Below are 26,435 nucleotides of genomic sequence, written 5' to 3' on the forward strand. Positions count from 1 at the left end.
GCCTGCTGCTCTTTGTTTCCTCAGTAGCTGGGGAAACACAGCTTGGAGTCTGACCACCCCCTTCTCATTCGGCTGAAACCAACCCAGCAAGGCCTTCCACGTGGCCTTCTGCTCAACACCACGTACTTTCAAAAGGCGTAGAAAATCCATGTTCCACTATACTGGGAACAGAATTTCTTAATGGCAACTTGACTTTCTGGCCAGGTGAATCATACTGGGAATGCAAAAGCTGCTGAATTAGCCTGAGTTAATCTCATGTTCAGCCAGGAGGGATTTTGACTAAGTTGCTTGGGTAAGTGACCCACTTACCTGGGGATCCAGATGAGGTCTTTTACGGGAAGAATCTTGATTGCCTGGAGATGCTCTGTGTTGTCACCCACAGGTGAAGCATCGTGATCCAGGGAAGCCTTCAGCTCATGGAATTTCTCAGACTCCCCAAAATCTGTGGAGAAGGGTGCACTGGAAGAGCTCATGGGCGAGCTGGGCAGGCTGGAGGGGCAGTGGGTTACGGCACTGGGAGGCGAGGAGGAGTAGGAAGACACAGAGCAGTAATCTGTGAGCGAGTCCTGGTGGTTCAGGATCTGGGTGCCCACGTCTGGGCTGTACACGATGCTCATGTCCCCCGGAGGGTCGCTCTCCATCGCCCTGTGGCTGATGGGGGCTGTGGCTGGGATGGCAGCCAAGGGCTGCTGGATGGTGAACATGTCTCTGAGGGGGCTGCAGTCCCCACAGAAGTAGCGTGCGCAGAGCTGGTAGCTGGTGGCGTGGTACATCACCAGGAAGTTGCTTTTATCATCCAGACACCAGACCACCTCCTCCCCGTGGCACTCGGAGTTGCAGGCGATGGATGTGATGAGGGAGGGCGGGCTGAAGGGCTCCAGCCTCCTGCTGATCTCCATGGAGGTGCAGTCGATGATGAGGATGCCGGGGCCGTTGCTGTACCACACCTCGGCACCGCTGTTGGTGACCTCCATGGCCCTCACTGGGTACGGGTTCTGCCGCGGGTCGTCGTCGGAGATGTTGAATTTGGACCTGTTTGCTGTGTGGGAGCACAGGTAGGAGCAGTTGTCCCCTGGCAGGCCCTGGGACACTGAAAACACGGCTACGAGTCCATCTGACAAGCCAGCCAGCACCACATATGAGTTCTGCAAGAAACAGAGAAAAACTTCATGGAATTATAGAATGGTTGGGTTGGAAGGACCTAAATGATCATTTCATTCCATCCCTCTGCCATGGGCAGGGACATATTCCACCAGACCAGGTTGCCCTTGAACACTTCCAGGGATAGGGAGTCCACAACCTCTCTGTGCCAGGACCTTACCACTCTCACAGAAAAGAATTTTTTCCTATTTCTTTACTTCTCTATAACAGAAGAGCTTTCAATCCCAGACGCTCTGCCTGCTTCTCACATTCTGCAAGAACACCAGTAACTTACCCCGAAACAGCGATAACAGCAGCATAAAACAAAGTCACTCCCGAGAAGCTGCTGCACAGCCACACTCCTTTCACCCAGTATTACCTCTCTCTTTACTGGCAAGGGCAGACCTGGCAGCCTGCCCTGAAGGTTAACAAATTCAAGCTGGAGTATGTTCAGAGACAGCCATCATGATCCTAAAGAATCCAGCTGTAGAAACCCGGCTCACTTCCAAAAAAGGAGTAAAGCTACTGCTATCAATGTAGGTAGGAGAACAATGGAAGAAATGCGGTAAAAATGGAGAGAGAGAGACAATATTCTCACAAACAAGAGCATCCAGTGATTGCTCCACATCCAGAGTCTGCTACTGAGAGCACTGCTCCTCCCAGGGATGTGCTCAGGGTCTGGGATCCCTGGCAGCTCAGACATCCCAGCTGAGGGCACAGAAGCAGCAGCAGCTCAGCAAAGCACCTGCCAAGTGCCACGAACAATTCTGCAGGTTGGTAGAAGCCTGTTCCTAAATGTACAGATGTGCTGGATGCAACTCCAGCTCTGTGGCCACGCATCCCTTGTGTCCCAGTGGCAGGAGCTGCTGGGAAGGCCACGGCTCAGCGACTCCTCCAGCTCATCCCAGTGGGGCAAAATGCTGTTAAACAGACTGGGAAATTGATCTCTTGGGAAAAAAAACTTCCCATGACCTTGAGTCTCCACCAGAAACTCCCCCATCTGTGAAGCAGATAAAACAATACTTACCTCAAAGGCCTTTCTGTTTCCTCCCTGTGGAGCAATAAATTCTAAAAAAAGACCATTTTATCCAGGACTTTTTTGCTGCCTGGACTAAGCACAGCAAACCAAACAGAACCAGACAGAGCACCACAGAGCTGACACAACCTCACCCCTCTTAAGGTTCTCCACAGTGGAAAACCCTGCCTTTGGCATGCCCAGGGTGCCAGTGAGATGGGCTGAGGGCTCAGAGTCACCCTTTGCTGGGAATGCAAAAATTAAATTAAGGCAGCCCTGTGCCCTTCCAGGGATCTCAATTCTGCCAAGCCTGGAGAATAGTTCCCAGGCTGTAAACCCACATTAAAATCAGTATCTTGACTTGCCCCAGCTATTGAGGGGCAGCTAGTGCAGGGTGTTATTTAATTGAGAGCTCTGCTTGCAAGGCTCATTGAGAGTCCTGGACAAAGAGACACTCTCTGCACACCAAGTATGAGTAAAACCACAAGAGCACTGAGCCCCTGTGACTAATCCAAATCACAGCAGAATTTTACTGTAATGGGAAAAACTAGGAAAGCAAGTGGAAAGTTGTGAAATGGGGCTTGGACTAACTCAGTCCAGTCCCAATTCTCTAACCACTAATTAAAAGAAACCCCAACGACCTGCAGTGCTCAGTGCCATGTCCCTGCTGCCATGTGGATCTGGTGCAAAGGCTCCTGGAAGTGGCTTTGCCAAGGAGTTGCATCAGTAGGTTGGATCATGGCACAATGCTTTGCACAAGCTGGGTTTTGGGTTACTTTTTCTTTGGAAGGGAGTTCAATTATTTAAAACTGAATAAAACAAAGCAGAACAGCCCACATTTCTCTGGTAAAAAATGGTCCAACTTTTTCAGTCTGAAGGACCCTGCACAAGGGGCATTTCTTACTAGAAATGGAAAAATTAAATTGAGATGGGAACATCAGATATTAACTGTAATGTGGGCATGTCAACTTGAACTGCTCCCAGCATGACACAGGACACGATTAAAATCTTCAGAAATTATAATTTTGTCTCATTTGATTTGATAACGCGGAATTATCCAAGCACAGTCTTCACAAAAAATTATTTTGAATTCCTTGATTAGTGTCAGCTACTACAGTATAAAATCCCTATTCCCTTCTGGGTTCCATGGGCCAAACTTTGTTGGCACTGAGCAGTGAGCACCATAACCAGGCAAAGGTGGGTCAGGGAACCCCTCCCGGTGTTACCAGTAATGCCAGTGCCAAATCCTGGCTTGTCTGGGATGGAAAAACAGTGGAAGCAAATCTGGAAGATACTTTTTCCATTGAGGCATTTATTCCTCTCTGTCTTGGCTATCAGGACCTGTTTCTGTCCAGCCACTGTTATCTCTCAGAGAGATAAGAAACAAGGAGTAGGAATTCAAATGCTGAGAAATGCCCTCACCCTGCCATCCTTCACATGACTGAGGTGAGGGAGTGACCAATTCTCCAGAAGACCATGTCAAAAACCACCTCCCCACAGATGCCATTGACTTACCAGATTTCATCCAGTGCCTGTGTGGCAAAACTCCCCTGATCAGGGTATTCCAGCATTGACCAAAGGCAGGCAGGGCTGCAGCCTCCAGAAACCTTAAGTAACTTTCTCAGAATTCATTTTCAACATTTGGGCTCCACGAAGAGCCAACAAAAACACCCAGCAACAAAACTGCATTTGAAGTCCCTGTGCTGCCAGCAGCCCCGCCGTGCCAGGAGGAAGGCCCCGAGCGGGGCCGTGCTGGGCTGCAATGTGCGGGGATGAGCCGGCTCCAGACGTCCTGTCCTGCTGCCAGCACATCAGGAGAAATGGCAAAAAATGCCACACCAGGGCCTGGTCACCTCCTCCTCTCATCCCCGCAGGGTCTGGCAATGCTGGCTGCAGCCTTTAAATGCAGCTTTTGTTTCCATGTGTTCCAGGTTTCTGTGCAAGGCCAAAGATTTGCACCCATTCACGTTTCTCTCTCCCTCCACATCTCTTTGTAAGAAAGTTACAAACCAAGGCAGAATGTGTCTTAGTTTGCCCTTTTTAACCTGCTCATTTGCTAATTTGTTTTCTTTTTTTATTCTGGAAATTGTATTGTTTACCAAAAGAATCATCCCGGTGACAAAAAGCATGCAACAAAAAGCTTAAATTGTACAAGACTTTTCCTTGGCGGGTGAGTTTCAGATTCTGGGCCCCTCTCGCTTGCTTTCAAATTTCCATGATGCTTCCTTTGGATGAGAAACCAAGTTTTGGAAACTATTTCTTTTGGATCAGCCTTCCCAAGGCAGTCGTAAAGAATTCCCCTTCCCAGCAACATCCCTCGGCAATTCTCTGACTAAAAGTTACCTCACATCTCACCAGCTAAAGGCTTTCTTCCCAGGGAAATTCAATTATCTTCTCCACTGGACAGCAATGACTGTGATAACTCTGATAGAGCTTGCTGGCCAGGTAGTGAGTGTGACAAGTGTAAGCTTTCCACATAGGTTTTTTGGAAGAACTGGCTGGTTTAGTTCTTGCCAGCCTGGCCTGCACATCCCCAGACTGCTGCTCTGGCCATTTCACTGCCAAACTCATTCATAGAAAGGAGAGAGGAAAAAGTAAGTCCAATAAACTAAGAAGGAGTGAGCCGAATGGAGGTGGATTTCTGGAAGGTTGGGTAGGGTCGGGGGAGGAAGGGAGGTGTCTAGACTCAATATTGCTATTGTAGAGCCTGGCATTATTTATGACATTTTCTAGGCAAGCCACAAACTGGAAATAGAAACCAGGAGACATAAAGCCACTTGTAACCCCTGAGGAATGGCTTTGCAAGCTGTGTGACAGTGGAAAAGCTGAAAGCAAAAGACTCCTTCGACTGTCCTGGATGGGACCTCAGGCAGCATGAAAAAGAAATTTGCCCTACACATCAGAAATGAAACTCCATAGCTGACAAACGCTGCAGGTCCAGGAGCCAAGGAAAGCCAACAGATGCAGAGAAATCCAGCCCTGTGCCTACTTCACATCAATGCCCTACTTTAGTGCTTCTTACACCATGTTTGGAAGCGCAGCAGCACACCTTACACAAACCATCTGCCTCAGATCCAGTCCAAGCAGCAATCCCAGCAGACGAGCCAGAAATGGACAATGGCTCAGGACAGGCCCGGTATAAACCAGCAGCTCTGAGAGCTGTCTGAGCTCTCAGACACATCCCAGTCTGCTGGCATTTGCAAAGACTACACAGCTACCAGTAATGTTGGAACGTAATTATATGTTTTCACTTGAGGTGGCTGTAAGCAAACCGGAGGTAATTTAGCTCGAAAACAGTTTTTATACATCTCCCAAGACTTGCCCGCAATAGGCACTCAGGTCAGATTTCTCCTGCCAGAAACGGGATGCTGGCAATTCCAGGGCTAGGCAGATAACATATAACTTGTTTTAATGCCCATTAGAGTAATTATTCGTGTTACCCATAAGAGCATTCCCCAAAACAGCTGTATTATCTAAGTGCTCTCATTCAAAATCAAAGCAGGAGTGTAGCTGAGCCTAGATAACATTTAAGGATGACTGTGCACACAAATGATAGCACACAGCCCAGGAAAACAGTGGGTACAAGAGGCCACATGGACCCACCTCCTGCATTAGCACTTAACAAATCTCTATTCTAATTATTGCTTCATGTCTTCTCTACTTTGCTTGATCAACCTAAACCTTGTGTTCCAGTGAAGTGGAAACGCAGCTGGAAAACTTCCTTGCTGAGGAATTTGATCTGTTTTGACTATTTTCCCAGCAGGCTTGGAAGTGCCATCTTCGATGCCCTGACTCAGGTTCTTGCCCACCCCTCTGTCCTCTGGCAGGGCAGAAAGACCTGGAAACCTCCTTGCAGTGCCAAAATGTTCCTGGCCATTCCAAAGTCCTTCAGCACCAGCTGAGTGTGGCAGCTTGGCTCAGCAGCAGTCTCACTTGTGCCCCTTTTCCTTTGGGTTGTTCCTTACCCTTTTGACAAGAGGCATCACTAGGAAGCAGCTCACAGTGGCAGGAGTGTCTAAACCCTTCAGTGGAGTCTTTAGGGGACACATGCCCTGCAATCCATACACAGAAATCTTCTGGTCCTGTGAAAGAGCACATAAAGTTCTATAAACGCAATACACCTCCCTGCTTTTCATATCTTGATATCTGAGCAAGAGCTAATTGGTTCCAAAACTGGATTTTATTTGTATTTATTGATATCCAAAGAGTGAATTTCTGTTCTCCATGGAGAGCCTTTGGTGTGTGTGTAGAAAGCGGGTGTTGCATTACCCAGAATGGGCAGTGGACAATATATGCATTATCTAAAAGTCACCAAAAATCACCAGTGCAGGGGTTTTATCACCATATCCAAAAGCAGCATCTGACAACCCTGAATGCAAAAATCCCAAACAACTGAAGCAGGTTGTATGTTATTTTGCATTAATCCGTCCATTCAAAGGACATTATATTTTATGTGGAATTTCACCTGCCCCACACCGCCAAAATTTACTAGATTCACCGAAAGCACCCAGTTTGGGAACCAGCAACAATTTGAGTTTTACCTCTATTTGAGAACAGAAAAAGTCAAAATATCTTATTTTCTTATGGGGAGAAAAAAATTTCTATACTTACAGCCTCCATGCCAGGGCAGAGTGAAATAGCCAACAACAAGTAAAATTATTTACTCAGTGAGCATGGCCTTTTTTTCCCCCACTCTGAAACACTGAACTTCAGGTACATTTAATTTTTTTTGTCTGTTTTTCCTTTGTTTTGTGTGAAATGATTGTGTCAGAACTGGCTTACACTTAACAGCCCCTTTTTGATGGGTGGGCAGGGGCTCTGGGGAATAAATCAGCCACGGTCTCTGGCTCTTATCTTTTTAGCTGCAATTTTCCACAGCAAACACAAAACTTGGGTACCCATTTCTCACCAACATTCAATTCCCTCGGGCCTTTTTCAAAACTCCACCCTTAAATGCATGTTTTCTGTCCCTGCCTCCCTTTATCACCCACAGATAAGGACATTTCCCAGATGAACCCCTGGGTACAGATTGCTCCAACCCAGAGTTTCCCCTCAGAAAGCTGAGGTTCCCACGATCGCTCTGGGCTCTGGGAGGCACAGTCTGGATCAGTGTGTCAGGTAGAAACAAAACACCTGGAGACAGCAGATGCAAAGTCACGCTGCTCATCTGAGACGCCCTTTGTCTCGCACACTTTTGGCTTTACTAATTTAACAGGCTCTTTCTCTTCGTTTGTGCCTCCCCTAACGAGGCCCCTCTCGAGGGGGGCACAGGCAATGCTCACCTCCGTGGCTGCCCACAGGGCATTCTGAAATTTGAGTTGGCAGCACAGCTTCATTCCTGGGCAGCTCATCCTCTGCACTTCCATGACTCCTTTCTCCAGGTTCACCACCGTGTAGTTCCTGAAAGGAGCAAGCAACAATTCCATACAGCCAACATTCCTCCTGCATGGGACCAAGGGACTTGGGGCACTTGTGGCCAAGCCACAACACATCTGCCCAGATGTGGATGATGCTGCAAGGATCTACACCCCTCCAAATTGTAAATCCCTCATTGGAAAGGAAAACAAAGATGTGTCACAGCTCTTCCTCAGGGGCAGATGTGCAATTGCTTCTGTTCTGCTTCTTCTTCTGAAGATTTACACTCGGTCCTCTGACTTTGCACAGGGTTAGGAGGACATATGTGGTCTGTTCCTGTAACTGAGCTGTGAGACAAACAGCTCCAGCTGAACAGCAGTAATTAATAGCTGGGAAGTCTCAGCCCATCTTGCCCATTAGGTTCTCAAGGGAATATCTGCTCTCCAAGTTCACTGCCTAGCTATTATCTGGCTTCATTATTATTCCAGTACATAAATAGAGGAGCATGATTCTACAGAGCAAAGATCTGTAACCTAATAAAACTATTTATAAATATGACTAATTAATAGTTTTTTTGTAGCTAAAAGGATTTTGTTTGTTTGGGGAAGTTTATTGGATTTGGATGTTTGAACAATAACTGGATATTCACAAGCACATCTGTGAGTCCCAGATGTTTTACCAACTGTGACACAAGCAATTACACATCCTGAAATCTGTCACATGTGAGTAACTTGTTATTCAGCAGTCTCCAGCAAGTGGATTGTCCAGTCAGGAAGCAGATTCACTGAGATATATTGCTGTGAATATTTGGACATCATCCATGTATTCAAAATACATCTGGGAGTGCCATGTGCTTTACCAGTTCAGCAGGAAAAGTTACACTGCCTGCACTGAACAAATGACCAGGGACCACAAATGGCAAAGCAAATAGTTCAGGAACAAATCTAGTGCTTTTCCCATTAGCTTAATGGTTACAAATAATGAACACATTAATATAAAATTCAGATCAGTTTGTGAATGTTTCCAAATAAGACTGAGGCTATAAAAATCAGCAGCATCCATAAAAATGAACCTAACTAGCCGCAGGTCACATGTGGCTGAGCAAAACGCCATCATCTCAGTCACAATTTAATAACATTTTAAGCACATGCCTTCAGTCCAGAGAACATTTTACTGGCAGTGCACACTTGGATGCACACACAGCTCCAGGCATGTGGTTAACTCCCGATGATTGCAATAGGATTTAAGCATGTGCTTAATTGCTTTGCAGAAGAGAGATAGAACTGCAGCCTCAATTAGGAAAGGTTTAGTGTTAAATGGCCTCATTAGGAAAGGCAGAACACGTCTGTTCTCATGTGCAAATGCTTCATCCTGTGTGTGTGAATCATTACACTGCCCTAATCTTCTCCTCATATTAACTGAAGCAGAGTTAAGCTCATTAAATATCCTTTATAAAGCAACCACTGTTCCCAATTAAAAGAGTTTGGGAAAACAGTGTTCACCGTATTCTTGGCATTCATCCAAGTTCACTTTCACCTTCTTTACCTCCCTCCCAGAGCCAGAAGAGAAGATGCTGAAGGATTTTTTACTTAAAAAGAAGAAAAAGAAATTGCTAATGTGAGCCTTCTCACCTGGTGTCCTCCTTCCCATCCCAGAACACCACCGTGTACTCCTGCCCCGGGGAGCAGAAGAAGGAAGATTGCTTCCCACAGGGCAGCAGGTACATAAACGTGGCAAAGGTTGGATCTTTCATCTGCCCAACCACGGAGATGGCCAGGGGACGCTGACAGGGAAGGAAAAGAGAAAGACACATCACACAAGATGAAATAGGAGAAATATAATAAACAGGAGGTTCAGCAAGGCCAAGCACAAGGTCCTGCCCCTGGATCAGAGCAATCCCAAGCACCAACAGAGGCTGGGTACCCCTGGAACTGGATTATATTTAAAGTTCCTTCCAACCCAAACCATTTTCAGATTCTGTGATTATTTATTAAAGCTTGGAGCTTGGTCTGTCATTCTCTTACACATTTTACTGATTCATTTCCTCAGGTTTATGAATTTTGGAAGCTGACCCATTGCATCACAGTGTGTAGATGTTTGAGAGTCAGGCTGACCTTCGTTTGAAGGACAGCAGCTCTAAAACACCAATTGAAATTAATAAAGAATGTAATGCAGCATAATCCTTTTCTTGCACTTTGAAGCTTTTTCTTCCTCACAATTCCTTTTATGATCTTGGGGATTTTGAACTCTTCGTAGTTGCACTCACAGCATGACACTGGAGCTGTTTCTAGAAATTATGGGTAACGTCTTGCCCTGGTGAAATCAGCAGCCTAACTGCCATCGACATCAAGGGACCTTCAAGTCCCTTGTCTAAGACCACAAATCTGTCACCATTTCATTCACAAAACTCTTATTTAAGTCAACAGAAGTTTTGGGCCAAATCAGCAGGAGGGGTAAACGGGCAATAGAGCAGCTGAGCCGCACCAGGAGCAAGCTCAGCCCTCCTGCACGAAGAGGGCAGCCAGGTCAGAGAACACGGGCCAGGACTGTGGTCTCGTACCTTTTCTGGCTTAGTGTCCCAACACTCCATCATGAGGGCCTGCATCCTGTAGAGCTGCACCTCCTCAGGCTGCCCGAGGACAGGACGGATCCCTTTGGACAGTTTCTTTGCGATTTGGAGCTGGTGGTGTCCCAGCACAGGCCGCTGCCCAGACAGCAGCTCGTACAGGACCATCCCATAGGAGAACATGTCCACCTAGAGCCAGAAACAGGGAAAATCAGGGCAAGGCTCCATTGATGGGTGGAGAGGAGAGCAAGGAAGGCCACAGTGGGAGTGCAGCACCACCCCCACGCATGGATAAGGGAATTGAGCCATGGGATGGTGCCAGCCCCCCCACTGCCATCACAGGGCTGCCTCACACACTCTCCCCAGTCACCTTCTCGTCGTAGACGATGCGGGGCCGGATCTCGGGGGCCTGGTAGCCCGGCGTGCCCTCCACGCCCAGTGCGCCCTCGTGGAACGACTGCCGGGAGATGCCGTAGTCGGAGAGCTTGATGTTGATGTGCTCCCTGACGTCCAGGGACCACACCAAAATGTTGTCCGACTTGAGGTCGCAGAAGATGATGTTCTTCTTGTGCAGGTAGGCCAGGCCTGTGGCGATCTGGTAGGCTATTTTGTGTGTCAGCATGTGTCCCAGCGGCACAAAGGAGGACCCTGGCACAAAGGAACAGCTTGTGTCCAGCTCCTGTAATTGCCGTAACTGCTTCTTCTTCCCCCTCTCTCCTTTTAAACTCGAGCAATAACTGACAACATTTTGAAACATCACTCAATGCCACCATTTGAAATGACACTGTTTATGTTACTATATGTGTCTGACACAGTCCTATTAGTTCCTTTTTTTTAAACCCTTTCACTTCTAGGCTGGTAAATCTTCTGGTGGAAATTAGTGTTTGACTGAAAGTTGACACAAAGCCAAGGTGCCAAGAGGGTCAGATGGCCCCAACTTATCTTGGAATTAGAGTTGTTCATTTGACAATGACAGCAATACAGATAATTATGAGATAATTTAGAGTACCAGACATCCATCTGCAGGGGGAAAAACACAGCACCATCCATGCAGCACTGAAGAGAGATGCACTTCATATTAATTTGCCGAGAAACTGAAAATCCAGGTCTCCAATGTAGTTTTGAGAATCCTGAGCATCAATTTTTACTAGGTTCCCAAAAGCACAATATAAGAACAATTCCCTCCCTCCCACTTCCTTTAGTCTGGAAAAAAGAAAATCCCCTCCAGCAAATCAAGGAGTAATTTAAACACTGCTGACCATTTGTCACTGGGACAGGAGTGGAGGGAGAGGCTGGTGTTACCTTTGGAGTTCTCAGACAGGACGGTGGTGAGGCTGCCCAGCGGGGCCAGCTCCAGGGCGAAGCAGAGCGGGTGGATGCTGATGCCGATGAGGGACACGATGCAGGGGTGCTGCAGGGAGTGCAGCATGCTGGCTTCCTGACGGAACTCCGAGAAGTTCTTCATGGCATCCATGGCCCGCAGGTGCTTCAGCATGGTATCTGCCAAGACACACAACCCCCTTGTCACTGCCCAGCTCAGGAAACGAGTCACAGACTCCTTGGGAGGTGATCACTGAGCAAGGGCTGCAGGAGCAAGGCAGCTGGTGGGATTATGCCAACAGCAAGGCTTTCAGTTGAATCCTTATGCTGATGCACGAGCCACTAAGAGACACTGGCTGTAAGCAGGATATATCTGGTGCCTCAGGAAGCCAGAGCTCCCTTGGTCCTTAAACAGCAGGCTCAGGTGTGTCCGGCACATGCTGTTCTCACATATCCCCTGTATGACTTTGGAAAACTCGTGCTGTGCTTCTCCCAGCAGGGACTCTGTGTAGATGGCACACTGCAGACCCTTTGCTGCACAGTTTCCCAGTTCCTACAGTTTCCCAGCTTCCCTGCCAGAAGAGAGACCCATCACAGTAATGGTCCTGCTGCCACAGCCCAGCACAGGCTGCTCGGGTAGGTCGGCTCTTCCCGAAGGTTATTTGTCACTGGGACAGCAGCTGGCCTCCTCCACAGCTCAGGGATTCACCACATCCTCCCCTGACAAAAACTAGGAATGTGAGGCACTTTTCCCTTTCCTCTGTCCATGGACTGAGGCTCTGCTGGAAACCTGGGCTCCAAGGAGAGCCCATCCCTGCCTGGAGAAGCTGGTGGGCTCAGAAGGATTCCCAGTTTGATTTCTCCAGCTGCTGGCACAGAGGGGGTAAAACACTAAACACACTAAAACACAGAGGTGGAGACCTCAGTGCAAACCCAAGCAAACTCACACTTCTCATGGCCAAATAGCATGGGAACAGGAGTTGAAATCTCACCTCCCATCCCAATCAAGGGCTCTGCCTTGGCACTCTATAAATCCAACCTCTGATCTGCAGGAGAGAAGCCTCTACTGCAGTGCCAGTGACCTTCATCACTGCAAGTGCTCATGAAGAACTCTCAGATGCATCCTCCTCCTCCATTGAAACCCACCTATTTCCATGCTTTGTTTAATCAGGTGCCATCAGCACTTTGCAAACTCTTTGGTCTTGGGATCCCAGACTGCAGATTCCCAGATTCCTGACAGCAAATCTATGCACTGTACCTGCAGCTGAAGTGGGAGAACCTTTGTATTTTTTAATCTGAAATCTCTTCACAGCCACTGGTTTTCCTTGGTATCGTGCCCGATATATAACAGTTCCACTTCCACCCTGGCCAAGAACGTTGTTTTCATTTTCACTGCATTCCAGTTTGCTATTTTCCAGGAACAGTCTGCCAAACAGAAATTGGGGGTTTTTAATTAAAGTTTCAAAGACATTGTAAATTCACGTTTTTTATGTGATTTCCATTTTCACAAATGCCTAATTTTCACAAATTGCCTTATCTACCAAGAGGACTGGGTCACCTAAACTACCTTGGTCATTTCAGTGCATTCCATGCTGGCTCACGTTGTACAACAGATTTCTGACAGAAAAAAGTGATTTGAGCAGAGAAGCACAAAAGGCTTTTTACTAATTTATCCCACAAGAATCAAATAGATCTGGAAAGCACATAAGCTCCTTTTTCCAAGCAGATGACACAGGTACTGATTCTTGCACTATTTATCTATATTAAAGATTTTTTTTTTTATTGCTTCATTTACCTCCTGTTCCTCATTTTTCCACCGAGGCAGGACAGGATGTTTATGAACAGCCCCACTCTCTGAAACCTGATTATTCAAATCAGCTTAGTGTTCCCAGGCTGCAATTCATCATTTCCCCACTCTCCCAGAGACTACTTTTACAGCTGTTCACACTTCAAACATCTCCACTCGCCTCGCACCCGCCAAATAAATCTGCAGGAGATAACAGTGTGAGGAGGCTGGTGTGACAAGCTGATGAGGTGTTTGGCCAGAAAAATGACCCCAACAAAGCAACAGAGGCCAGTGAGAGCACAGAGAGCTCTGAGAGCAGCCAACAGGACAGCCTGGTCTAGAGGTCTCGTGATTCTGCACTGGACACTCAAAGGTCCGAGAGAGCAGTAGCCGAAGGGGACATTGCTCTCCTGTCCTGCCTGCTCTCAGGTCTCCTGCTCTGCACACTGAGTAATAAGGGGTGTAAGACTGAGCCCATCTGGGAATGCAGTTAAGCATCTTAAAGATTTGGCAGTGCTGCAATGGGTAGGGAAGAGCTCCTTCAGCTGTTCAGGGCTGCCACACACCCAACACATCCAGCAGCCCTCAGCCGAGGAGCCCCAGCTCAGTGTGAGTCCTGTGGTGTCCATAAACTCACTCACCTACAAGCCCTTACAAAATTAAGGCCATTTCAGTGCCAATCTTGTGATGCAGCAGCACTTCCTTTTTGTTTTGCCACATTAAAAATCTCCTTTTGTGGGTATCCCAGAAAGGCTCCAAACACAGAAAGTACTGGCCAGAGTTCTGGGCAATGCAGGACAGCTGTGGCTTTAAAAAGGGACTTTCACATTGCACCACAGTGATCTCAAAGGACCCCTGGCGTGATGACTCAGTCAGCACACAGCTATTGTCTAAGCAAGCTGCTAAACACCAGGGGTGCAGCTCAGGATGAACTGCCAGAGCACGGATTGAGAGCAGATGGATTTGTTTCTGTGGTCAGCATGTCCCTCTAGCAGTGGCAACTTAGGAAAAGGGCCCAACCAAATCACACAGGTGCACTGAAACCCAATCAAAGGCTGTCACACTTTACCTGGCAGGAAAATCAGTCATGAAAAGCTCTGGGACCAGCTCTTGGAGAGACACAGGGATGTCAGGGTGGTTAGGACACGTGATGTAGTCCAGTTCGATGGCAGTCAGGACACAATCCTCCATGTTGAAGTACTGCACATCCTCTGCCCTCTCACCGCCCTCGCCCTGCTCTGGCCTGGCAGCTCCACAGATGTGGCAGGGCACATACTGCTCCATCAGCAACGTGCCATCGCTCTCCGTGGCTGTCAGGGCTTCAAAGAGAGCAAACAAACAGGAAACAACATCGTTCACACCACTGAGAAAGAACAACAGCTCCAAGAGCATTCCAGTGTCTGCAGCACGACCTGGATCTGCTGGCTGGAAAGGGTCCTGTTCACACAGCAGCAGTTTGCTGCAAGGTATTGACTGGAATAGAAAACAGCTCTGCAAAGTGTACAGGGGCAGTGCTGGGGAGACAGGACTGTGGCTATAACCCAACTTTCACCTGCTCTGGTCACAGGTAATGCACAGGCTTGTGAGGCAAATGTACTCAGGACCAGCAAATATTAGCTGTGAATAAAGCATTGGAGAGACCCTTCTACTTGCTGAGTGTCTCTGTCTCCTCCCAGACTGCAAACTGCCAGATGGCTTGAGGTGGGAATGGGGTTGGGAGCAGGCTGGCAACACAGGTCCTGTGGGCTCCCTCATGGGCTGCATGTTCAGCCCCTCCAGGGGAAATGTGGATTCTACCATGATTAAGCTTTTGGGAGGTTCACACTTTTCCCATAACTACCCGGAGATTTTGTGGTGACAGGCTCTGATAAATGCCCACAATTAGTCAGGGTGAACACTGCCTTTGAAGTCATGGCTCTTCTCAAGCTTCACTGATTAACTTTAGCATTATTTTAATCCAAAGGCAAATGTTCTTTCATCTTCAGAACATGTAGAACGTGAGTATGTGAGAGTGCACCACTGTTTCCTCCACAGAGCCTCCAATTAAAAGACTTTGGCTCTGCTTTTTAGACCAGGGTAGGACAACAAAGAGCACTTCAGATTTTTGTTTTGGTTTCAAACAAAGTGTATTGGGGTTGCAAACAGCCTGCTGGGTAACAGCAGGATCTGTGCTGAGCACAGGAAAAGCAGCTGCAGGAGTCAAGGAAGTTACCTTGGCATGGAGTCCTTGGTACCATATTCACTCATGCCTCTCACATCAAGATTTTTTAACTCACAGAAAGTTAGAAATTATGGGAAAATCCTCGCCCCAGCTGATGCCCAAATGTATTTAAGGGACAGAACCAAGAAGTCTGGGCCAAATCCTGCCCCTGCTATGAGCATTGGATGGAGTCTCTTGAACAGGTCCTGTTTGACCTGCAATGTTTCACCTGTGCTGCTCTGACAGACTGGAAAACACAATATCTAGACCAGTGTTGGCAACTAATCTTGATCTGTCTGCAGGTTTATTAGCTTTTATCAAATGTTATTGGCTTGAGACTGTCAGAACCTGAGGGGTCTTCAATTAACACACAATATTGTGCTCCTGGACAGCTCTGTCAAAGAACCCTCTGTTGAAAAGACATAACACTGCACAGAAAATTACAGTTGTTCTCTTACCAGGGAACCACTGATCTATCAAAGAGTTGACATGATCCGTGATGAATGCCATGGCTGAAAAGTCTCTCACTTCTGACTGGGAAATTATTTTAATTCCACCACTTTTTTTCTTTTTCCAGTTCACATCAGAAGACTCGACGCTGTGTGAGAAAGCCAAAAGACAGACCTGTGAAGCTTTTCTGAATATCAGTGTCAACAAACTTTCTTTCTGGCAGGAAACCCAAGTTACATAATAACACACAGTTCATGAGTCACCGAAACACAAAGCAATCTAGCTTGGAGGGGTGATATTCAACTGGGTCTGTTCTGAAAATTACCTTCAGAAGAGAATTCTTGCACAGAAATGCCAGTTCCTCACAAAGGGTAAGTGCTATAGAAGGTCAGGCCCAGGGAAAACTGTGGCCTAAGCGAGTTGAGTATGATGGAGAGTTTTGACAGAAATGCCCTATACAGAATGATGGAAGGTTGGGAGTTGAAAAATAATTAATAAAATTCCAGTGGAATAATAATGGTATTTCCAGAAACCATTAGGAAAAGTTTATGAACATCATTTTTGCACAATTCCTATTGAAGTGTAACTCACAGAAATACATGTGGAGGTGACAGCATGACCACTACCATGGTCAAGAATTCAGTATTCCAGCCCGTGGTTTGCAGTGTCTGGGCTCAAGCCTCTACTGAGCTTGGAAACTTGGGAAGTTCACTGTTTCCTTCTGGCCTCCAACCATGCAACAGCACCAATGGTTCCTCCCTGTCTTGCCAGGGAGTGAAGGAGCAAAAGCCTTAAATGTCTGCGTTTGTAAAACATGGACAGGAGGTTTTCCCCAGGCTTGCAGCCAGCAGACATTCTGCCTTGGCCAGGTTGAAGCACTTGCCCACAGTCCCTGCTGCACAGAAGCACCTCCATTGACCTGGATTACTGCCACACAATGGTGAAGTTTTAGGATTTAGTGGAAAACTCATTGAGGTAAGGAAATCTTTGCATGTGAAAATGCACGATTTTAAGCTGCCAGAGCCCCACTCTGAATTTCACTTTCTGTTCTCAGGCCTCTTTCAATTTGTGGCTGCAATAACAGATAAGGTTGATACATTCAGACCTGCCAAATAATCAGTTATTCATCATTTTTGTCAGCAGTTGTTACCAGATTAGTTATGTCCATTAGAAGAGCCTCCTCTTCTCCTGATGAGTGAGCACATAGTCTGGGTCAGGCCCATTCATCTCCATTCAGCTGATGTGTTTCATACACTCTATTAGTCCCCTGTCACACATGCTGCATTATGAACACAAATTACCTAAGATAGCCTCCATCAAAGGTAACGAACAGACCTTCCTGCCAGTAAACAGTGTGAGTCCTTTTGACTCGGAATGTGCTGCAGCGGTTCCTTTGGGTGCCTGTGAAGCTGTAGATGGTCACCTTTTTGTTTCTTGTCTTGGTGTTCTTCTTGTTTTCAAAGAGCTGAAACAAGCAGAAAAGCATGAAAATCGTTAAACTGCTGCAGTTTCTCATAAGAATGTTGTAATCAAGCAAGAAAGTGATTTCTTTTTTTGGCTTTCACAGGTGCTGTTGTACCTTTTCCCGTAAAAAGTGACTTGTGCTCATATAAAATTTTGCAATGGAATGGAAATACACATGGTAAAATTTATTTTTCCACACTGGAAATCTTCTTCATGCCATTCAAAAAAGAACAATTTCATATTAGTGCACAAAACTAATTCTATAACTGTGACATTTGCCGTATTTATTCTTCATTCACAGAAGTCCTATAAACCGAAAGTACTAAATGTTCTAGTGAATGATGAAGTCTGCCCTCAATGTAGAGAGTTAACTTTTCCACCTGTTTTAGTGGGAGGAAGATGGCTCTTCTCCAAGACACTTCAAACCAGCACTTAGAGCAAAATGTATTTCTGTTTAAAAGTTAATCTGCAGGACTCCACTGAACTCACTGTTCCAACATTTATTTGCCTGCAGACAGGTCTGACGCCTGGCATCCTTTCCACTCCCTTCATGAGGACTGGATGAAGCCCCTAGAAAAGGTGCTCTAGGATTATGTAGTGCCCAGGAGGATGCAAGCAAGGGGTTGCCAAGACAGCCCATTAAAAGAGGTAAAGTTATTACATGGTTTGAGGAGCCTGGAACACAGAGGACCTTCCAAAGACAGGTATCAAGTTTTCCATGTTCTGTACATCACTGACAGACCACAGTTTAATGGAGAGCTGCTAAGAAGATACCAGAGCAGTACTATAAATATTTTGCAGATATTTATTACAGTTTCAGATAGAAACTGCTGCAAACACGTCTGCCACAGCATCAAAATTCACTCATCTCTCAGAACCCTGCAAACACTACTTTAGTGTCACTCACAGCACTTGCATTAATGGGCTGCCTCATGAAGGCAAGAGTCCTGTTTTCTTCCCATTTAAACCCATAGAGATTCAGATATCTGGCTTTGCTGGAGCTAGTCCAGATCTCCTCTGGCAAAGCTGTGAGGGAGTCTGGCCTGGTGGAATGGTCATGGACAAGAGCCGCAGGCAGAACTCCAATTACTTGTAATTGGAAGATGCTGGAGGAACTGGGACCTTCCAGGGGATCACGTTATAAAGAGGCTGTGGAGAACTTGGGTTTTCTCCCTCAGTGCCAATTTATTGTTCTCAATGACACCTACTGTAAAAACAGAATCAGATTTTCAGTGCAGAGCCTCGTCTCTCCCTGTTTACTCAAATAATGTTACTGAGGTCTGTGACAGAAGCGAGCAGGATGTGAAGAGACATCCCACTTACACTGAAACATTTCAGCTGTCTGCTTTTGTTTGCAGACAGACACAGTAACCTACCTGGAGGTCCATCTCTGCCAGGCTAATTAACATCCGGGCTATGAACCTTTGCCAAAAGCCAACGGGGACAAAACTCATCTTGAAGACCCTCTGGACCGTGTTTGTGGTCTGGTGGCAGAGCCCGTGGATATCTAACGCCGGCTTGGTAGGGAGCAGATGAGGGAGGAGGTAGCTGAAACACATCAAGTTCAACAGCTCAGATTTTAGCTACAGCTTTTAACAGTGAGTACATTGTTACCAGATAATAGGGCAATTCAGTCTCCAAAGAGATTTTTAATGGCACAGCCTACTGCATATAAAAAAGCTTTTAGACTGAAGCGCTGCAGCAATACATGGAGAAATTAATTTACACTATGGAAGCAAGCAGAGGCAAAACAGACATTACATAATTCAGCCAGGGCTATTGGAAAGGGCTAAAATTGATGTAATGAGCATTTGTGTACTCACAAATTAAATGCATTAAAATATTAGAGTCATTAGAACAGCTGTGATGTCGGGACTCATTTTTTTTGGTACTATTCTGCCCTGGTAGTAAGCAGGGAATTACAGCTGTGGAACAGGAGATCAGTGCAAAAACAACCTCCAGCAGCTCAGGTTCTGTAAGCCCAGAAGGGGGGGAAAGGAGTTCCAGGCTGCAGGGACTGGGCTGCTCTGCCTCAACCCAGCCCCAGAATGAGAGCACCTCATGGGTCAGCATGACAGGGACTCCTGCTGCTCCATCCTGCAGCTGGTGGATCCTGGTCACATCCCTGACAAGCCCCTAAAACAAGAGCTCACTTTGCCAGGCTGTTGCCAGCAGAGACACTTGTCTAGCTCAGATTCCTCTAAAATCAGATTATTAGGTATTTTGCGTAAGTGTGAAGGAGACTTGATGTTATCCTTGTGCCTGACCAGTCAGCAATAATGGAGTTATGCTGGTGTAGGGGACCACAACATTTTCAAATTATTTTCAGATCTCCCAGTAAGCCCAGAATATTCATTTGTCCTGACCTTTCATATTTGGGAGGTTAAATATCCTGGAACACTGCAACTGTTTTGAACACCATCAGCTTATGGCTTTCAATATGTCAGTGATACTCTTCTGTACCAAACATATCCCAGGATGCCTGTACAATCTAAAATGTTATTTGCTTATAAGCAGACACACTGCTGTTTTATCAGTGTTGAGCCTGAGAAAATGTGTTGGCATCTGGGGCTCATCATTGACGGGCACAATGACAGCAACAAGGCACGTGGCCAAGAGACCTGACCAAAGTAACACTGGCAAGGACTAAACAGAACCAGAACTAATTCTGGGTCAGAATCCAGTGCTTTAAAGCCTCTCATGTTTTCTCTCTAGCAGCTGCAGCATTCTGTAAAATCTGAAATATCGGCTCAGAAAAAACAGCCATCATTAGACAACAGCTCTCTGCATATGTCCACGTGATAACATACTACATGATCAAATTATCTGTTCCATGAAACATCTCTGGAATGTAAAACTGGCAAAAGTTTCAATTATAAATTGAATAAGAATGGTCACGCTTTTAACTGTATTTTAAGAAGCAGAACACAGCTAAGTTACATGCACCTTAGGCAGAAAAGTGGAGTGCAACAAACTAAAACTTCTCGCTCTATAAAAGTAGTGGATGCATCATCAGGCAGCCAATAAATTTTCCCCAGCACATCCAAGAAAAGGTCTCAGAGTGTAAGAAGGGCCAGTGAGGCCCTTCTGGGCCACACTATCTAGTGGATTATAACACAGATGGTGATTCGACGCTCTTGAACAACAGCCAATGCAAATTTTGAAAATATGTGAAACATGCCCCCATCCACCCTTTCAGAACAGAAACTGGCAGCTGCTTTCTCTACTGACTGCACAGAAACCCTATCTAGCAATCTAGACAATAATTGCAGCAGCACAGCAACAAATAACTGCTCTGTGTCTGGCTAGTACATTAAATTAATCCAACCTGCTATAGCTACAGCCCGTCAGTGGGAAGAATATTCTGCTAATGTGGCTTGGATCGCTGAGAAAAACATTGGGCAGGCCATGAAAAAGCAGTTTCCTTGTTCCCGAGGCACAGACAATGTAATTGCCTTGGTGAAAAATGGCAGATAGTGACAAGGAGTCCAAAAGGCATTTTGGACTGAGCAGAAACATTGCTGCTTTATCTGTGTTAAGCCTGAGAAAATTTGTTGGCATCCGGGACTGGATAAGTGACAGGCATAATGACAGCACAGAGAATGCTGCACTTGTGCTGGCATTCAGAGCTCCCGAGAGGCTCAGGGCGATGCAGCCGCGCTGTCCTGCAAGGGCAAGGAAGTGAAATGCAAATGCCACATCAAAAGTGCAATACAGCTCTGGTCTCACCGCTAGCCCAACAACAGGCTGTCGCCAAGCAGATGGGAGAGAGAAAAATCGCAGGGAACTCTGCCCAGAGGAAAAGGGATTGGGGGGCAGAGGGGAGGAGGACTCATTAACATTTAAAGAGAATGAGGTTTCTTAGACCATTTCTAGGAAAACTATTGATCAACACCTATGGAGGTTAAAAATCAACTAAATCACGTAGCTGCTGCAGCTACACTTTTCTGACTTCACCAGGAATAAAATGCTGCTACTTTCAGGGTTGACACAATTATTGATTACCCAAAGTTTTCTGCTGCACTGAAGTGAGGATCTTTCACTGGAAACAGATAACTCCAGCCCATCTATATTTCAGGCCTGGCAGCCGTGGCCTCACATCCTCTCCCGGCTGCAGCTGCGCCGGCTGAGCCCTTACAGCTTCCACCTGCTCGTGGCCACATCCCCGGCGGTGTCACAGCCCCTGCGGGCTGGTGGCTGAGCCTGTCACCAGCCTCAATGCATCCAGTGGACAAAGACTGCTCTGGGAAAGCTTTCACACGGGCTGGTTTGGCCCAGGGGATGCTCAGTCCAGGAAATACAGCCCAAATGGATGGGTGCCTTCCATGACACTGCTGAATGCTCTCAGATATTTTCTCAGCACAAGAACCCTGTCAAGACAACCACTTACAGTGGCAAAGCCTTTTAATATCCTCTGACTAAATGGCCATTTTTCTCCAGCCTGACTAAACCTCTCTAATTATCAACATACCTGTTATTGGCCACAGGCAGAGCGATTTCAAACTTGGCCAAGAACTGGAAGTACTGCTCTTCAGTCTGCTCAGTGAAACCTGTCCCAACCAGCAGCATCCTGAGGTCCTCTGCTCTGATGACTCCATTCTTAGCTACAGACTTGGAGCTCTTGATGTTGAAAATCCTCTGTAGACACTCCGAGAGCCAGACGGGGTCAAGGAAGTAGAGGTTCCTCAGGCCGTGGCTCGTGTCTGGGAAGTGCAGTAGTGTCCCTGTTTCTATGAGAAAATTAATGGCTGCAAAAAAAGTAAAGAATTGGGGATTAGCCACACACCAGCATTAGGAAACCGCGGTGCAGAAGAGTAATACTGTGAGACAGTTTGTGCAGTTTTATGCATTCCAGATACAGCCAGCACACAGCCAAGCCAAGAGAGTAACATCTATCTGAGGAGTGCTGCTATCTGACACTCCACTTGTAAAACCTACATCTCACTTCTTCACAGCCAGTATTTCTGCCCCCATGACACCTCCCCTTCACCCTCCTCCTGCCATCCTTCACAGGGAAGGGCTCTCCCTGCCTCCTGCAGAGCAAGGCCTCTGTAAAGATCACAAGATTGGGGCCCTACAAAGAAGCCAGACTTGAAACTATGGCAACCCTCACTCTACACAGATTAGAAATGAGACACAGCTTGTTAAAAAAAAGAAAAATAATGAAATCAGCAACCTCAGACCACCTCAGAAACTTCCTGGTACTGTCCCCAAAGTCCCACTACTAATTTTATATCTTCCCAATTTCCAAACTGACCTCTACACTGGTGTAATTTGTATTTACTGTTTGTGGAATATTTCAATAGGACATACATATTAATTTCCAAGAAATTACCAGTCTGCTTTGACCTACCAGTTTGCAAGTCTTCATAGTCTTTGATGTCATTTCCAGGTGTTTGCTCAATCATCAGCTCTATTTGTCTGTCTGTTAAATATTGCACATCATCATTTTGACTTCTTCTACGCTGTTCTGTAAGGACAGCTTCTTGAAGGCTGAGGTAACTTCTTGGTATCTGCAAGCCACGTGAGAAAACCAGCAGGATCAGTATAAGCCAGCAAGGGATGAATTGGCTGCCATCTTCCTTTCACAGGGATCTTTTAGTGCTGTTTTTTCCCAAAGCCAGATTGCCATTTTAAATATTTACATGGCTCCTGCATCAATTCCTTGCTCCAGCAATAACTCCTAAAGCTCATCTCCAAGCCCCCCAAACGCCCTGCTTTGGTAAGGATCACCAAGACAACCCAGTTCTCACCAATCTCCCTGCAAGTTTCTGGGAGCAAATTGAGCTGCCAACATCCTTCATGTTGCAAGTGACATGAAAAATCAGCTGCCGCAGTCCCTCGAGGCCTTCCAGAGTCTTACATGAGAGCTCACTGCAAAAGTCATAAAAGGGGGAAGGTTATCAAACCTTATCAGCACACCAGCTTCCTTTCCAGGCTCACTTTCTCTTATCACTGACTTTAAATTTCCTGTGTCAGCTGAATGTGAGGAAGGCTGTCAGTATTTTTAGAATACTTTGGAGAAAACACAGAGTCGCCTGGAAAAGATGTATCAGGCCACATCTGTATTAGCCCAACCTCCGCTCTGCCTGCTCCACTCGCTGCACTGCTGTCCCTGTGCACTGCGATGTCTGGGGACATCCCTGGCAGCCTGACCAAAGTCATGCCTCTGTCCCTCCAGAGCCACACACATCCTGGAAAGGGCTGCAGGGAGGAAAATTCTGTGAACCCAGCAGCCTCTGGATATTAGTCCAGTCCTCCCTACCCCAGATCAAAGAGGCAGGATGATGACTACCAGACACCTCTTCCCACCCTCATTCCGGTCCTTGATCAGCTGGATCCTGCAATCTGGGAATTGATGCTTAGATCCTAAAAGCTGGCCTTCATTATCTCTTTAACAACTAAAAACCTACTCTCTTCAACTCCTACTACTTTTAATCTTTCCGTGGGCTGGATAAGAACATTTCTATTCCACTTTTCCCAACAAAGGGTCTTTCTAACTGATCCTACACATGTTCACATGGCAGACAGAAAATCCTTCTCTAATGAAATATGCTTTATCCTAATCCTCAGCCCTCTTTGGCACTTGGAAGTATGCAACTCACTGGGATGCTGGATGACCCTGACCACTGATGGAAGAGCTAGGGTCACCCACACAAGGATTTCACACTCCTCACACCCCTCCAGCCCCAGAGCTTAATACCATGCATATTCCATGATATGTGGATGATGGGGTGTGGAGAGGCACAGGAGGAAGGAGGTATGAAATCAGGCTGGGAAGAAATGCAAAGGGAAAGGAAGGTGAAGAGAAATGTTCAGAATGAACATGTCAGGGTGAAAGAAAGTCCCCTTGAGAAAGAAGGTATTGTGATGCCCTGAGGTGATGGGAAAAGAGGCAAGTTTTCTCCTTCTCAGGGTGAAGGAGAAAACCTTGAGCCTCACAGTGGGTCCCTGGTGCTCCTTCTAATGGGGAAGAGCTGGCTGGCATGCCTGACACAGCCTGGGATGCCTGACAGTGCCTGCAGAGCAGTGTGTGGGAGGTCGGCTGATGTCTTTGCCAGGCAGCAGATGGGAAGTGCTGGGGACATCACAGTGCCCTTCCTCACTTGCCAGCTGCCACCTGCTCTTGCCCCAGGCAGAGGCATTTTTACGTTGTCTGGTGCCAGCCTGCTGCATCCATGTTCACCCCCTGGCTCACAGACACACTTCATTCCCAGCTGGAGGAGCCTCCTCTTCCCAAGGGCATTCTCTTGGAGCAGTGTCAGACTGCGTGGCCTGAGTGACATTCATCTCCCAGGCAGCCCCGGCCCTCTGTTGTGACACCTGGAGACGGATGGCACAGGTTTGGCCTGCCAGGGGCCCGGGGGACTGACCCCTCCTTGCCCAGCTGACGTGTGAGCCACCATGTTCCCACGTCAGGTACCACCCACAGCCTCCCCTCAGCAAAGCCCCTGGCACCCACCCTGTGACAGTCACGCTCTCACAGCATTAATTAGGCAATCTGCACCTTCTCCCCTTGTGACTAATGTGTCACCATTAAAGAGTGAGAAACCTGAGTGAAGGGGGAGCAGTAAACAGGCTGGTCAAGGTCATGACTTTGGAGCTTCCAGCTCTCAGACTCATCATCAGCCCCCCTGAGCAACACTGACCTTCTCTCTCATTATAATACATTATCTCAGTCAAAAATAGATGAAATGCAATGCTGACGAGTCTCTAAATTGGTTCCGTTGCCAAGGAGATGAAGTATCTCAAAATTGTTAAAAGTGTCATAAAATAAAGAGTGAGTGACTGAACTTCACAAAGGCACAAGTACTTACTGCAGGTGCTTGAAGGTGATATCTGGGAAGCCAGTTGCTCTGGATCCAGAGGGAGACCGACACAGAGCCAGGACATATGCCCTCAGGGTTGCTATCCTCTCCACACGGAATTTTGTTTCAATCAAATCAAGGTGTGTTCCTACCACCAGCACCACTGAGTTCGGAGCCTTGGCCTGCAAGAGAAAACACTGACAGTGATCTCATCCAGATTACCTCAGTGAGGAGAGGCGAAAAGTATAATATTTAAGAGGAGGGAGTCACACACATTAATAAAATATATTTATAAAATAAAGGCAACCTGTCATGGTAGCTTGACAACAGCTACAAGTGATCTTGGTATTACAGAAGTTCTGCAGAGCATGGCTTAATCATGTGCTGCTACTGCAGAGCAGGAAACTGTCACTTTGGGTTTTGACATCAGGGTTTAACATAAAGGGAGTTGCTGTGAGTTAGTGAAATGAAGGGAACCATGTCTGCCCAGACGAAGTTAACTTAACCTGCAGCCAGAAGATGCGACATCCTGAAAAAGGCTAGCTACGGTGTGGAATAGATACCTGGGGAAGTCACACAAACTTTTTCACTGGAGGTACATGGAGAGATGAGATAAACTTCTAGAAAAGTCTCAATCTACTTAATCCTGAATCAGAGCAAGGAAATGGATTAGGTGATCTCGTGGTTTCTTCCAACCCTTCCATAACTGTTTTACAACCCTGGAATGTATCCAGACCTCAGGGAAAATGCTGCCAAACACAATGGGATTGCACAGGCTTAAGCAGGGATCATTTACCCATCCAAATGACTTAGACTACAGAAGAATATTCAGTGGCAGAAATATTTCCTTCTTTGCAGGCAATCCATTTCCCTCCTATGATGCCCACTGAAATCTCCCAATCTGAGTGACACCAAACAAGCCCAGGAGTGGTGACTGCACCAAGCCACACCAAAGGGCCCTCTGGCCCAGTGTGCTGCTGCCTGGCTCTCACAGAGAGCACAGGCACAGGGTAGGGTGGAGAGATGTTCCCCAGTGTGATCTCCCAGTCCTCAGCAGCCTGCAGCTCACTGACTTCCTCAGCACGAGGGAGTATCTCAGAATTAACAACACTTGATAGAGTTTTCATTCACCAGTTTGTCTTTCCAATTTCTGGTACTCCCAGCACACTGTGTTTCCAGCCATCCAGTGTGTTTAAGATACTTCCCACTGTTTGCTTCAAAGCTACAATTTCTCTTGTTTTCTCTACTGTAAAGGATCATGAACAAAGACTGATGTGGTTTTCTCCTTTCCCCACCATGTCTACATACAGCCCTCTTCATTTTTCCCTCTT

General features: G+C 46.7%; 1 protein-coding gene across 3 annotated transcripts in view; it reads right to left on the reverse strand.

Moving 5' to 3' along the window:
* The window catches only part of LRRK1 (leucine rich repeat kinase 1), a 73,390-nt gene that overhangs the window by 3,683 nt on the left and 43,272 nt on the right, over positions 1–26,435 (reverse strand). For all 3 annotated transcript variants that reach the window (XM_005521623.3, XM_088063145.1, XM_088063146.1), the window contains 16 exons: positions 25,114–25,286; positions 23,050–23,170; positions 22,650–22,809; positions 21,768–22,044; positions 18,673–18,844; positions 17,134–17,297; positions 15,841–15,980; positions 14,252–14,501; positions 12,655–12,821; positions 11,379–11,576; positions 10,447–10,724; positions 10,071–10,265; positions 9,142–9,293; positions 7,438–7,555; positions 6,121–6,237; positions 310–1,145 (listed from right to left, as the gene is read on the reverse strand). In XM_005521623.3, the coding sequence (XP_005521680.2) occupies positions 310–1,145; positions 6,121–6,237; positions 7,438–7,555; positions 9,142–9,293; positions 10,071–10,265; positions 10,447–10,724; positions 11,379–11,576; positions 12,655–12,821; positions 14,252–14,501; positions 15,841–15,980; positions 17,134–17,297; positions 18,673–18,844; positions 21,768–22,044; positions 22,650–22,809; positions 23,050–23,170; positions 25,114–25,286 (3,518 nt within the window). The remainder of the gene's footprint in view (positions 1–309; positions 1,146–6,120; positions 6,238–7,437; positions 7,556–9,141; positions 9,294–10,070; positions 10,266–10,446; positions 10,725–11,378; positions 11,577–12,654; positions 12,822–14,251; positions 14,502–15,840; positions 15,981–17,133; positions 17,298–18,672; positions 18,845–21,767; positions 22,045–22,649; positions 22,810–23,049; positions 23,171–25,113; positions 25,287–26,435) is intronic.

The sequence above is a fragment of the Pseudopodoces humilis genome, chromosome 16 (assembly GCF_049639895.1).
Source record: "Pseudopodoces humilis isolate 2021_Gansu_Grassland_sample_001 chromosome 16, ASM4963989v1, whole genome shotgun sequence".
Taxonomy (NCBI): Eukaryota; Metazoa; Chordata; class Aves; order Passeriformes; family Paridae; genus Pseudopodoces; species Pseudopodoces humilis.